Consider the following 15766-nt stretch of genomic DNA (forward strand, 5'->3'; position numbering starts at 1 on the left):
TCCTTTTTCATTCATTTAAAGGGCACTGTATTGTGTCTTACTGTTTACTGTGGTACTGTGAAAAAAAGGTGATATTATCTGATAGTAATTGTGCAGTGAAAATCTCACACCCTTGCACAAAAACTACTTGGGTAAGTTTATAAAAAGATTTTGGTTTGGCTTTATAAAAGTGTGTTTGTTACTAATATAAAGGAACAAGACATATCTCAGGTGATGTACTGCACGTGACATGCTAAATAACGTTGTTAAAATAACTCAGTGTTTTCCTGCAGGACACAAATTCCAGTCTCCTGGATGAAAGTCCTGCGTTTGATTGACCCATTTACCTCCCCTCACTAAGCAAAATTTATAGCTCTTTATTCTACATCACCTGACTTCCTCCTTTCCTCTCGTCATAATTAGTGCAGCCACTAGAGGTCACAGCCTTAGAATAAACATAAATATTGGTTGTAATTGCTGCTTGTACAAACAACATTATCTACTTAAGCAATATCACACGAGAGGGAGTGATGATTGTCTTCGGCACTCGGCCTGTGGCCTCGTGCCTATGACCGAATCACAGCCGTGACGATATACGAGTATAACATCACGAGTTCGAGCGTGATATTGCTTTTATACAACAGTTCAACAGTTAAATAAGCAAGGCTGATTAAGAAATGTTGGAAAATGAGGACAAAATAGATAATTTAAGCATTTTATTTCTCTTCCGCCAACAAAAATAGTTCCCTCAGGACTCTGCTGTCACCGTTGCTATGTAACGCAAACATGGTGCGCCAGGCACTTACTCTTTATACACATTTATCTGCACATTTCCATTAATTGTGCAGCCAATGAAATAAGTCTGTGGTGACTGCATGGTGGACTGTCGCTTCACAGGCACAGCCGATTCTGCCTTCTGATCTGACAGTATGTTGCTTTTCTCCAAGTCATTGAGCTCCGCTGATGAAACACTGACAAACCTGGATGTGTGCTCAGATGGATTCAGCTTCTCCTCTCCCTCATCTTCCTCTGATGACCATTCATAGTTCAATTCAAAACTTATTTTAGGAAATAAATCCATATTTTTGGCTGTTTGACAGTGGACGAATTAATTAGCCTACAACGCAACTGCTGACCTAACTAACACTAACCATCAGTTTTGATTTGATTGTTGATTGTAATCAGCTGTGAGGTGGAGTGATACATACAGAGTGAAATAACCGTGATGTTGTACTCCAATATCATCACGGTTTTACTGTCTCTCGACCAATCAGATTGCAGGGCCGGAACTTACTGTTGTATAAATATATTTATATGTTAATATAATGTAATTATTTTACTCTGATATAGGGTCACAACTTATGAGTACTTTCATTACTGGTTATTTTTTAAATTACTGTAATCAATCACTTGTCAGGTCTGTTAGATGTCAGAAAATGGTGAAAAATAGTGGCATCTTTATATTGCTCCTTGCCATGGTAGCAGGCTGTCGTTTGTCACTAGTTGGTTCCCAAATGTTTATAAGGCAGGTCTTAACTAATGGATGATACCTCTCTTCCCTTAATTATTTTGGTTTAGTTTCTATCTGCATCTGTTTGCTCACATAAATTAACTGAGACCAACGCTGATCCTTTGTTGTTGTTTGCAACCAAGACATCGAGTATTCATTTTGGTTTGTGGTACAGCTGGGAGGCTTTGTGGTAATTAAAGGCCTAAAACCAATTTTTTTTTACAAGCACTGGCTGCTCCATGACACCAAGATACTCAATTTGCAATGATTTAAAGAGAGAAAAGCAGCAAATCCTTGAGAAGCTAGAAGGAAATTATGAGTGGCATTTCTGCTTGAAGAATTACTTTGATGATTGAACTATCAAAACAGTTAGTTTGTTATTGTGTGACCTTGGTGTTTAGAAGAGTTAGTTTGGATTCATCAAAGTCAAGTAATAACGTCGTTTCCAATGAGGAACTGAAGATGTTAACATAACTCTCTTCAAAGCCAGACTCCAGTAATTTAACATTGTTGAACTCAGGAGCTGCTGGTCTAACGCTGCCTCAGTTAGTTAGCTTGTGTTAGTGTTTAACTTTGGCTTTTTAAAGGGTCAGTTCAGATGCACCAAAGTCACACAGTAACACAAACAGACTAACCAATTGAGGCAGCAGTAGACCAGCAACTCTTGTGTTCAGCAAGGTAAAATTAATGTTTTGTCTGGGGGCTTTGACGAGAGCATAAATACATTCGGTTCAGTTCTCTGTTAGAAAGGGCTGTGTGTTTGGGAAGTACTCAGCAGATGACTGGATAAATGAGACTTGGATTGTACTGCACAAGTTGTGTGCGAGTTTGTAAACAGATGATTTGATTTAATTTAACTGTTGTTAAAGGAACCCTCCATCACTTCAATGTTGTAGGATTCTTCATTTACCTTGAAGGCAGATGAGAAAAACAAAGTTTTCTCCTTGAATTCAATGTAACAGAGAGTGAGAAACTGATACACAAATGGCCATCTCGGGGGAGATTCAACAGTAATGTTCTTCCACAGAGAAAAAGGGGACACAGCTCCGGTAGATGGATGAATGAAGCTGCATTAGAGAACCAGGTAAATAGGCCACTCTGTTCAGAGTGCACCACTTCACACACCTCCTCCTTACTACTTGTCGTTTCATCCAGGCTTTGGAAACAAACAAACAAATAAAACAGCACAGTTTTGGGTGTTGACTTAAATAAACAGCGTGAGAAGGGTTATTAGACCTTTGTGGTTTTATTATGCTTCTTTGCCTATGGCACAATCAATTCCCAAAGTTGTGCACATTTGTATGCATTGTCAGAGTTTCCACTGAAGTGAGGAAAAAAGGGTTTTCATAAAAACAAACCTTTTTCCTGAGAGAAGAGGGTCTTTAAAGCCCTTTTATGTGCCGACACAATGTTTATAAATGAGGCCCCAGGCGCATCCTAACATAATAGACTATTCAGGTGTGAACAAGGTGTTAACGATAAGGAACGTGTGCAGCTAACGCGCTGCTAATGACTGCATACATACTATGATTGGATGTTTTTTGCCAATAAGCACTTTGGGAGTCATAGTTGACCCTTTTTATACCTTTTGCGCTTCACCTTCGACCCAAAGAACCACAGTTTCATACAGATTCAAATTATAGAGAAGCTTCAATTGTCAGTTGCCTGACATTGTCTGTTCGGGAAAATGAATGAATTTCTGGAACTGGGGTACATAGAATTATAATATTGTATGTATTTATAATATGTTACAATATGTATTTAACATAAAAAACAAGCAGTAGTATCAGTAGTAAAGGCAACAACCACTAAGCTCTACAAGAGATAATTACAGTCTGCTACAACTCAAGTCTGCAAAAGACATCTTGAGTCTTCAACAGACAGCTCAAGTCTGCTAGAGAAAACTCTTTGACAGACAACTACCGTCTGCTACAGACTGTGCCATGCGTAATCGAAAGAACCCAAGAAAAGGCAGTCAGCAGGACTGTCCACCACCTCCCAAAGACTCCCTCCATCTGCAAGCTGAACTTGATCGTGCTCACGAGCAGATCTACCAGATGAAAAGAGAGATTCAAGACCTGGTGGATTTCAAGAAAGAATCCCTAAAGGAAATGGAGAGCCTTTGCCACACCATCGACAACGGTCAGCAGAAAATAAGCAGACTGGAGGAGCTTCTGGAAATCAGGGAGAGAGAGTAGGCAGAAGAACACAAAAGGAGCCAGGGGACTATCAGAGAGCAGGAGTTAGAAATCTCCAGACTCAAGACAAGGCTCCGATTTCCAGGCGGACAAAATCGATGCAGCTCAGCACCTGAACAAGCTGAAGCGCAACGAGATAGTCGCCATGAGGCAGAGAAACAAAAAGTCTCTGAGAAAAACAACCAGGTGTTGATGGTGATGTCTGAGTGTCAGAAGCTGCAGCTTGATTTCAAGAAAAAACTGAAACAGGTGGAGGAGCAGATCCATGAGAGGGACACCAGAATCCTGGACCTCATGAAGGAGAGGGACAATCTCTCCCTGAAGGTCACTGAGCTCTCAAACCAGCTGTGGAGCAAAGTAGGTGAACTCCTGTCTTTCATGGCAGAGAAAAAAAAGACCTGGGAGACGGAGGTATAACAGATGGAGGGAGAGAACAAGCAACTGGAGGAAGAGAAGAATGAACTGGAGGAGCTCTGTCTGGAAATGAAGAAGAAGAAAAGAGGTTTCTTGTTTCTCAAGAAGACAGAGGAAAGACAGACAGAGTTGGAGAGGATGAAAAGCAAAATGAAGAAGACAGAAAAGGAGGAGATGAAAAAGAAAGACGCAGGAGAAGGGGGGGAAAGAATATGAGGAGAAGAAAAAGAAGAAGGGATTTTGGAGCTGGATGCACAACAACAGGAAGTGTAACGGCGACAGAGAGTTGAAGGAAGCTGCAAGTTGTTCAGCTCAGGCTGGGTCACAATAACTTTGGTCAAATTGGAAACTTTAAATTGCCCCCAAATTATATTAAAAAAAATCTTCAGTAAATGAAAATAAGAATCAAATGATCAGATAAAAGTCCAATGTGTTTGTCTCTCTGAATAAATGGTATAAATTACATTATTTTATGACATTATGATGGCTATAAAGTAGAGGTACGGGTGTATGTCATCAAATACTGCCCTTTTAGAGGTCTTATTGATAACATTTTTATGCAGATTAATAATTTAAAAAAATCCACAAAGCTTTTACAAAAAATGAGTGAATGATTATGATTAGAAATTCATCATTTTCAAAATTTTGATGAGTCCAAAATGAATGTTTTGTTCATCTCAGTGTAAGATATCTGCCGTTTGGTTAACACTTCTCACAAGGCTTTAGTATAGTACAAATAGTATAACTCCATTGGTGTCACGGAGTATCGCCGTGTCATAAACTGAATAAGTTAAGGTACTTAAGTACTTCAGTAAGTGTACCAAATGACATTCCACCACTGTGCATATGTATTTATACTGAGGTTTATACTGAGAAATGCTTGACCCAAATCTTTAAGTACAAGTACAGTACTTGAGAAAATGCACTTCCATCACTGGTTGCACCAGAGTGACGAACAACAGAGGCACACACACACAAAGACACACACCATTATTTTACGTCATTGTTCTAAAGACCCAGATTAAAATTCGGACACAGCCTCTAGTGTATGCTGTATCTGTGGTGTGTGTGTGTGATTTGGGTCATCAGTATTGAGGCTGTGTGCTATATATATGCAGGACCTAAGGCTACACAGACTGTTTGCTAACTGTCAGGATCAAACCCTCACACAACCCTCAGAAAACACTCAGATGACGCTACGACGTTAGTTCTGTTCAATTGTGTGAGGTATGGGAAACTTCTTAAGGGTTCTGCATAGTCAAATCTGACCTCACAGACATGATACACATATTTTTAGATTCAGTGTGACTTATGTTTTGTGAGCATATCATTATATCTGATGTCCATCCCGAATAAGTGTCCATAAATCTTGTCGAACATAGACACTCCTTCTAACTCCTGAATTTGGCTGACATTCATTAAATCTTTTAGTTTTCTTCAGTATAAAAGTTGCCCAGTGATAGTTATCTGTGCTTCCATGGGTACAATGCAAACAGGAATTGCTCATTGCTAATTCGGCATACTTATAATGGTGTCAATTTGACAAAATTTTCCGAGGTTGCACTCTTCCAGCCCTATTACAATGAAGGATTGCTCTGCGGTTTTACGCAGCTGGATCTTTCCAATCAGCTATTGCAGAGGAATTTCATGTACACAAGTCATCTGTGTGCTGTGTCATTCACCAGGTTTGAAATGCCCTCACCCGTCTACTGAACACCGTGGTGAAGTTCCTATCCCAGCAAGAGAAGGATGAGATAGCGATAACAGGTAGGCTATCACAAGTGCAAGTGTAAGAAAACAAATGGTCTCCGTGGAAACAGTAGAAATTCACTGCTATAAAATCTCTTTCAGCGTAGTTAATGCCTTAATGTCTTTTCTTGACTAAGGAAAACTTTTAAGAGAGTCTGTGCAACACCCTTAAGTAATTTCTTCAGCTAAGGAAAAACAAGGAACAAAGTTAAGGTGCTTTGTGCAACCAGCCCCTGTTCCTATCTTTTTACTGTCAAGATTATAATTGCAGAATTAAGAGTTCACTTTTCATGGAAAAAAATCTACTCATGTTTTTTCTAAATCAACAAAATGATTACCGCAGAAAAAACTAGAATTACCACCTTGCCGTTGTACGCCTTCGCAAACCAGTCAGCTACATCCATATCTGAGAAACATTTGCGCCTCATACACCTCCTTTCCCCAGCAGCACTGAAGAACTGTACAATCAGCAAAGTTACAAGGTTTCAAGGTTTTCAACCCAAGATTAGTGTCACCAATTAAGTATCCGACCAAATGTCTTCCCTTCTGTTCCTGAGATATGACATTCAGTAATGGTCAGAAAAATGTTTTTGCAGAACATTATGACGCCACAGTGAAGCTGACCTTCGACCTTTTGGATAAAAATTGTCATCACTTCATTATTATAGCCTATCCTTGACATTTCTGTGAAATTTTGTCATAATTAGCGTATGAATTGAGTAATGGCTAAAAACGTGTTTTGTGAGGTCACAGTCACCTTTGACCTTCAACCAACAAATTCTAATCGGTTCATTCTTGAGTCTGAAAGGACGTTTGTGCCAAATTTGAGGAAACTCCCTCAACGCCTTTTTGAGAGCCTGCATTCATGAGAATGCAATGGATGAAAGGTCACAGTGACCTTGACCTTTGACCACCTTATTTTAGTCAGTTCATCACTGAGTCCGAGTGGACGTTGGTGCCAAATTTGAAGAAATTTCTTCGAGGTGTTCTTGAGATATCACATTCACTTGAATGGGATGGACTAATGTACATATGTATGTAGGTATGTACAGGCGACCCGAAAACATGATGCCTCTGGCCACGTCTATCATGGGTGTGGAGGCTTAAAAACAACATGAGCTTTTTTCCCCATGAAAACGTTTCTCATGTCTCTGAGATAATCATCTTGTTAATACTGGAAAACAAGAGCAGATTTTTTTTTTGTATTGTCAAATGAATGCATTACCCTTTCAAACAAATCTAAGTACTATAAAAAAAATAATAAGAGTTATAAAGCCCATTTATATGAACTTGAGGAACCACTGGTTTAGCCTTTAACAATGCTTTGTATTTAATGTTTTTCATGTAATCTGAAAATGAACTAATATCTCTTGCTGTTAAAGAAATGGTGTGGAGTTTTTCTCTGAAATCTTAAATGTAATTGAGTATAAAGAAGCATACAATGGAAACACTCAAGTAAAGTAGAGCTACCAAAAAACATGTACACATCTACATGCAGTACTTGAGTAAATGTACTTCAAATTTCATCACATTAGTAATTTTGTGCTACTGCCCGCTGGCTAGTACTGATTCTCTCAATGCCCTTCACCCCTTTCCCTTATGTTTTGATCCAAATTTAAAGTCTGTTCATTTACCACATTGGCCAGAAATACAAAAAAAACCAACCACTACATTTTTACGCTATCAGCAAAATATCTCACAGATAAACAGTCTCTGTGGCCATGTTATTAATTCATAGGTAGGTGCTTTCAAATGTGCATATAAAAAGGATGTGAAGAGTTCAAAGAAACAAGAAATGCTGCCCATTTCAGTCATCCTGGAATGATAACATCGCTTTTCTCCCCCAAAGCCTTCTGCACAGTGTGTCGATTTGATGTCAGTGCGGAGATGAAAATGGTGTTTGTCACCAGTGAGACAGGGAAAAGTAGATAATACAAGGACACATCAGGGAATAAAAGCCTGGGAAAAGGCGATCTGTGCTGTACACATGCTGTTCTGAAAAGGTTGCAAAATGTCTTTTCGAGTCATTAGAGTGAAACTTGAATGTGTTGTACATTTGCTGCCTGAGAGCTGAACTGATGTTGCACTTTTCCCGCATCCCTGAGAGGTCTAATAACCAGCAATCAGAGGGAGAGGAAAGTTCAGTTTTAACATGCTTTATGCTAATTTGCTGCCGGTGTTAACCTTCAAAGAAGGGGTCATCTTGTGGGTATAAATACAAGACAGATTGTAGCCCAACGTGCTTTGAAATCCTGACCTGTTTCCACATCGTTAGGGTCTATTAGTGAATTCAACACATCATCCAGCTCAAATTCGGCTTGCCTCACTCGCTCGTTTGCTATTTCTAGGCAGAAGAAATCAATTTTAAGCGATGAGATTTCATTGAAACAATAGATTTGGCAGGATCATGTGCATGTTAAATGTACCGGTGCCCTCACACAGCTGGAAAATGCTCTTTTCTTCCCGTCTGGCACATGTAATATGCAGGATAAAAGCATAAAAAGGGAGTATCTGACACTGCCCGAATACGTAGATATGTCTCAGAAATGAAGAATAGAGAGCATGAAGCGTCGGCTCTGCTGAGTCTATCACTTTCTCAATGTCGCTTTGCCATTTACAGTTGCATCATCGTGCGTGGGCGAACGCGCGTGCACTTGCATAAGCGCGTGTCATGTGGGTGTGTGTCTGCAAATGTGTGTGTTTTGTACAAAGTGTGTGGGTGTTTCTATGGGTCTGAGCGCGCTTGCGGACGTGGCTCTATGGTTTTCTGTGTGTCTAGATGGCCTGAGGACAGATGTGGGTGCCCGGCATTTCAAGAAGCCGATGTCAAAGACCTTTAGTTCTGTATCTGACGTGTGCATCGTGTGCAGGAGATCGTGTCGAGTCACGAATAAATGAAGTGACAGAGGGGAGAGGAGAATGGAGGGAGAGACACTGAAACACGGTGAGAATAAGGTCTGACATTATTCCTGTGGAAGAAAGCATATTTCTCAAAAGATGTCAACAAACAGCAGCTGCAGGAGAGTTTGTGTTCTGCAGATGGGAGCTTTAGTTGTACAAACAGAAAAAATAGAAAACTTTTACAGGCACTGGATCAACAGACATCAACAGTGGAAAGATTTATGACTCTACTTTCCATATTAAGCATTATAAACATTAGAGCTGCAACCTAGCAGCAGCCTCCAGGACTGCAAAATGAAGCCAAAAATGGCCAAAGTGCCAGACTGCAGTTTTTTGAATGGGAACTTGAGGTTGGCTCCAAAATGCGAGTCAATCCTCATAGACCTCCATGTTCAAATGCCCGACTTTACATCAGAAATAAACATGATTATCTGGAACAAAAAAAGTTTTAGGACTCAACTGTACGGGTGGTGAATTTTTACATAACTCACCAGATTAAATTTTAAGGCTTAAAGTTAGCATGATTAAGGAATATTGAGTGACAGGTGTGTGTGTTATTAGTAACATAACTATGGCATAACCCCAGATTCACAGTGTGCAGGCATAGCCATAGCTGTCACTGTTTTAGCATGTTTTCAGTACATAATATCCAATCGTTACATTTTGGTCGCCTAAAAAGTTTTTTTTGTCTTTTTCCAGTATGTATACTTTATTTTAACAGTTTTATGCCTGATTTTCACAAGCAAAAATTAGCATAAGCATTATCATAGTTAGCCATAGCTGTATATAGCTGTAAATGCACAATGCTAAACAAGCTAGCAGCTAGCGTTACAATTATCTTCACACTCTCCTCAAAATATGGTCACTTCTGGCTCCTAAAATTCAAGATGATAACAGTCAAAATGCCAAAACGGGAGTCCACAAACCAATGGGTGACTTCATGGGGGCACTGTTCATTATTTTAAACAGTCTATGGCTTCAATTAATTATTATCTTACTTTTTAATTGTTTAATTGTTAATTGATCGATTATTCATTCAGGGTATGAAATGTTAGAATGTGTTTTGTTCAACCAAAAGATATTCAGTTTACTGTAACAGAATATTAAGAAAGTGGAAAATATTCACATTTATTAACATGGAACCAGTTAATTTTTGGCATTTTTGCATTAAAAAAGTACATTAAAAATATTGCTAAATGTCACTTCCCTTAAGACATGTGTACTGCTCGCTTGTGATGTTGAGTTTAATTGCTCTTGTATAGTTTCCCTCATTTGTATTTCATCTTATCTCAAACAATTAATCAGTGATAAAAAACTGTTGCCTATAGAGTTATTAATTTCTGTCCATTTATTAACTGACAATTTAAATAATTATTTCAGATCAAAAATACATGTCTACGGTGGCTGACAGGGGCAAACAAGCTACGCTGGCCCATTTCCATTAGGAGAAAGGTGCTACAGCTTCAGAAACAATGCTAATTCAAAAATCCAAAACAAATACAACAACAGCAATGTGCAACAAATGAGAAATAAAAATGCTGCAGAAAGTTGAAACAAATGAAGTCGGGAAGTAAAGTCGAGTCAAAAATCAACATTAAAAGATATGTATCCTTGAATTTGGACTTAGTCATTTACAATACTATAAAAGAGCAACAGGTCTGATTTCTCAGTGACAACTTACCAGCTCCGAACCGAAGTTAATAACACGCTGGCTTATTTACATTAAATCAGCTTGGCTCATTTTAAGCTGGTTGTCTGCCATCTTCACTGTGACACCCTGAGAGAGCTGCTTCCCATTTACCATGAAGCACGTGTCACACCTTCACAGGTTACCCACAAGACCAAAAATCGAAAATCAAGTTGTTCCACTCAGCACTCCCCCTAGAGGCCTGGAGTACCTCTGTTGTGTTGACTGGATATGGAGCATTTTTCTGCTTCATTTGTTTCAGTGTGCTTTGATTTTTGACTTTTTGACTGCTAAAGCAGTTTTTTTTAATTTGCAGCTCATTTCTGTTGTTGTGTTTGTTTTTAATTTTTGTATGTTTTTTTTTTTAAATTTGCATCATTTTTTGAAGCTGCGAAGTATTTCTCTGAATGAAAATTTTTAGGGCTGTTGTAGTGCATGGGCTCTTGGCATCCACCATACATACACATACATGTAAATACAAAACTAATTGTAATTACTAAAAGGATCATATTTATTCTGAAGAAAAAAGAGGTCTAAAAATACACACTTGTCTGGATACCAAACAAAACTATCACTGCCTCCTTCAACTTTTAAATCCAACTCAGAAATATCAGGAATTTCTGTAAATTAAATTACCTCCCACTTTGGTGAAAAGGACTACAGAGATTTCAACAAACTGCTGCCATCACCATAAAATACAATATCAACACTAACACAGTGAGCTGAGCTCATTTAAAAGGAGCCACACTCTATTTGTTTGTGTCTATCTTCACGTGTACATGAACCACTACAACTGGAAACACCTGCGTGGGTGTGAAGAGCCTTTTCATGGAAAACACTTTGACACGACACAGTTGGAAAAACACAGGTGTAAATAATTGATGATGTCTGACATCCAGATTCATTGTTAATGTTATTATTTATGAAAAGTAGTTATCCTGCTGACAATAGTAACGCCTTCATGTTAAATCATCATGTCTGTGTACAAGTGAAATGAAGAGTGTATCTCTGAGCCTGTAAATAGATTACCTGTCCAGCCAGGCTAGCAGGCTCTTGGCGGCGGTGATGAGGTCGACCACGGAGGTCAGCAGATCATTGGGGAGTCGCCGCGAACTCCTGCTCTCCGATTGGCTGCTGCGGCGGCGGCCGGAAATAAAGTTCTGCAGGTTTTTGGCCGAGGCACCCAGTTTGTGAGCCAAAGTCCTGACGCTCTCCGTCTCCAGACCTGAGTTCTACACACACACACACACACACACACACAGACATAAACAAAGATTAGCTGAACCTCCAGACACTGACCCACCATGAATACTAATTAGCATCTTATTTGTCAACATGTTTACCAGCTTTTCTTAAGGAGTCTGGTGCATATTAATGACTTATATTACATTTTTGGTACAGAGAAGGTCATCGCACCAACTGTTGTTATTTTAAAATACATTAAGTGTTTTATCTATTCATGTTTACATCCATTTGTTTCCTGGACTTTTATGACTAAACAATGGCACACAGAGGAAAGTGCAACACTAATTACTCCTTTACATGTCCCTTTTGGTTTATCTGAGTCTAATAACACTTAAGTTTACTTATTTAACCATTTCACTTGTACTAAGTATTTTTTCCTGTTTGTCAAGATGCATTCTTACAGCCGAAATACATTGAGCCACACAACACATCATGTGAGCAGGGCACAGGAAATGTTTTGCATAAAAATAGAGAAGAGCCACCTGATGCCCATGTAGCAGCCTCTTTACTACTACTAGACACTTTGACCTATCATTTATCAAGTACATTTACTCATGTATTGTATTTAGAAACTTAAAAGATTCAGATTAATATTACAAAACATAATCAACAAAGAAATTATGATGTATTTTTATTGGCTCAGACAGGACTTTATTGATCCTCCCACTCCAATTGTGCCATATCATCTTGTTCACCATAATATGGTCTTGTTTTTAATATGATGAAAATTAATATTGTGATACACGCGATATTTAGACTCGTTGACCTATTGACGTCATACTGTTACCCACAGCAACAACAAGCATGGCTTAAAGTGAAATTATTACAGACACCGCAGTGGTTCTAAAAAGAGGAGCAGCTTCAGTAGTGTGGAATAAACTGTGGCATCCTGAATGTTTTATGAACAGCCCCGGACTCCTCTGACTCTTTTAGTGACTTACCACTCAGAGGGAACTCATTCAGCGGCTCTCCCTCTCCTCTCTCACCGTGTGCACACGGGAGTCTGTGTCATCAAGTGATTTTGTCATACGTAAACCTTCGTGCTGCTCACGGTTCGACAAAAACTACATGTGAATGTTCATATTGTAGCATTACAGCCAAAAAAAACACACAACTCAATCATTTAGGATTTTGCTAAAGAGATGGAAATCACCTGTTGAAATATATATATATAGATCCCAGGGTACTTTTTTGTATTTGGGAGCTGTTTAAATGTGTAATTTTTGGTAGATTTTTTTGTTTTGTTTAACTATTAATATTGTATACAGAATCTTACAGTAACTGTTGTTTACCAGTTACTCATTTTTGTTCCGTTCTTACTGAATATTTGAAGGCAAACTGTTAAACACTTATTTTGTTGCACTTCTATTTTCATAAATTAATAACAATTTTTTTTTTACTGATTTGTTAAAGTAATATACACATTATTACAATACACCATGATATTACATATATTATTCTGAGAAGGGCCATTCTGCCAGCCTGACCTAGCCAGACCAAATTGCATATGCAAATTAGTCTAGAACGTCTTAGTTCATTTTAAATTTCAGTGGGTGTTACCAACAGCGATAGATCAAAATGCCACCTGGATAATCCTACAACATATCAGAGCACTGAAACCTGTGTAACGCTAAGCAACAGACATATGAAAACAGACTAAAGGATCAAGAGATGAGCTGTGATGGTGTGTAACAGGGTCATTGTGCAGCAATAATGTGTTCACCTTTGGGTGTACGCCACCTAGCTGTCTCCCGCCTTGCCTTTCCCCTTTTACTGCTGTGCTCCACAGGAGAGGTTAGCGACATTGGTCTTGTGGTAATTGTGGTAACTCTTGTTAAGCTATGTTTATAAGTTCATTTTATGCAACAATAATCTTATGTCGCTTAATTTGTCGCTCGAGTTTGTATGGTTGTGTTTGACGGAGCTACCATTTTGCATAAGGAGTACTTTTATTTTTTCTATCTATACTAGTCCATACCCACTGGTAGCTTTGTCAGCTTCTACCTATGCCAGTCCTCAATGCCTATGTGCAGTTTCACTAAGATTGGCCACGTCAATGAGTAGAAAAACGTGGAACAGACAGAATGACTGACTGACAGAATAACACACTGACAACTTCTGTGATTATGTACAGCATACCATGCCGTGACTTAGTCATACCAAAAATTAGAAGAAAAAAAAAAGACAATCGGCCACAGGGGGAGCCACAGCGATCAGTCGCATTTTAGCCATTTTTAAGCATTTTTCTGTTGTTATAGCGCCACCCAGTTGCCAATTAGAGTTAAATTTCTCCAGTCACCTTTAGGCGTCCTGTTCTACATATCTACCAAGTTTAGTAAAAATGAAGAAAGAAATTAGCTCTCTAGTGCCCCCATTTTGATTGATGGGGTCAATAATGGAGGGGTCCTCTTAGATTATGTGTGGTCATATGCCTACAAAGTTGCGTGGTGATCGGTGAAACCCTTGAGATGTTATACACCTTTATGTGACGAGCCACGCCCTCTGCAATATTCATTGCCTTATAGAAGCTCAGTTTTAGTAAGTTTTCCAACTTTTGCCAAGAGGGAACTTTAGATATTGGTCCCTAGATTATGTTCACCGAGTTTCATGCAGATCGGTCAAACTTCCTAGGAAGAGATCCATTTGAAGTGTTTTTCAAAAAATTTAAAATGGCAGAAAATCCATGTATAACCAGAAGTAATGGCCTGGGTTCTTGAGGCAAATCTGTTCCTCATGAGGAGAGGCATCTCTGTGCAAAGTTTCATGTCTCTACGACATACGGGGCATGAGATATGCCCATTCAAAGTTTGCAATTTCAATCGGTTGCTTTAGCGCCCCCCTTTGGCCAATTGATGTAATATTGCTTCATTCACATCCTCTCATGACCCTCTACCACTGTGCCAAATTTCACATGGATTGACCGAGTCAGTGAGGAGAAGAAAAATGTGGAACAGACACACAGACAGACGTAAGATATAGTAAGATTTCGATGCCAATACTTTTGTAGTTCTACTTGAGTCAAATTCTGAATGCAGGACTTTTACTTGTTCTACACTACAGTTTTGCTAATTTTACTGAAGTATAAGATCTGAGTGCTTCTTCCACCACTGGTAATTCAGGATTTTCAGTTGTATCTTCTCCAGTGCTTCTGTTTTGGTAAACACAACACTTCACATTTCTCTCTGAGTTTGAATATTTTAAAACTTTAAACAACAACTCAGAGATGCAAAGATTTGATGCAGCACAGTGACAATTTACTTTGTGCAATCTATCACATTGTGCATTCAAGCAGAACACCAATACATTACCAGCTGCAGCAGTAAAGACGCTTAATGAGGGTTCAGCACTGCGTCGAAACTGAGAGACAAACACACAGAAACTCACCAGAGCGCAGAGCAAGTCCACTGCCTCCAGAATGAGCTCCTGGTGTCCGATGCGAGAAACTCCCAGCTCCTCCAGCTCGGCGTGGCTAATCCTCAGCAGCCTCTCCCCGCACACACCTCCGCGCTCAAACACACACACGTATTGCTGCAAGCAGTCGTCCAGACCTGGAGCAAACACACACATTATATGAGGGTTACTCACAATAAATTGACTCAGATTTGAGGCAAAATGAGATCACGACCGCAAATAAAGGGACTGAGAACAAACCATGATGTTTTGTTGATGAAAATATTTCTTCTATCAAACTCCTCTGTAGCTATTAACTAGAAAAATCCTGGGCCGGCACCACATTTTCTGTATTTTACCATTATGCTTTATTATCTGGATTCTCTATATAAAATCAGCACTGTAAAAATAGTTAACAGGTCACTGTCTCTAATTTAACTGTAAAATCTTCAACTCTTTGGTTTAATCTGTTTCAACAAACACATGAAATAATCTTAACAGGCAGATTTGTTTAATGTGTTTCAAGAAAATAACACTTCAAACCTGCACAAACATATGTTTTTGGCAGATCTGCAGGTGCAGAAACAAGCTGTGAACACTGACATATCCTCATGTTTTAAGCTGATATGACCAACTTGTCAGCAAACAGGTGCTTAATTACACATCCAGTTGATACAGAGCAACATTAGCATC

At 39.0% G+C, this 15766-nt stretch overlaps 1 protein-coding gene across 2 annotated transcripts in view; it reads right to left on the reverse strand.

The window, feature by feature from the left end:
• cnksr2a (connector enhancer of kinase suppressor of Ras 2a) overlaps positions 1–15766 on the reverse strand; it is a 96421-nt gene that overhangs the window by 54898 nt on the left and 25757 nt on the right. For both annotated transcript variants that reach the window (XM_049565333.1, XM_049565334.1), the window contains exons 2-3: positions 15068–15231; positions 11468–11670 (exon numbers count right to left, since the gene is read on the reverse strand). In XM_049565333.1, coding sequence (XP_049421290.1) covers positions 11468–11670; positions 15068–15231 — 367 coding nt within the window. The remainder of the gene's footprint in view (positions 1–11467; positions 11671–15067; positions 15232–15766) is intronic.

This window comes from Epinephelus fuscoguttatus, linkage group LG21 (genome assembly GCF_011397635.1).
Source record: "Epinephelus fuscoguttatus linkage group LG21, E.fuscoguttatus.final_Chr_v1".
Lineage (NCBI taxonomy): Eukaryota > Metazoa > Chordata > Actinopteri > Perciformes > Serranidae > Epinephelus > Epinephelus fuscoguttatus.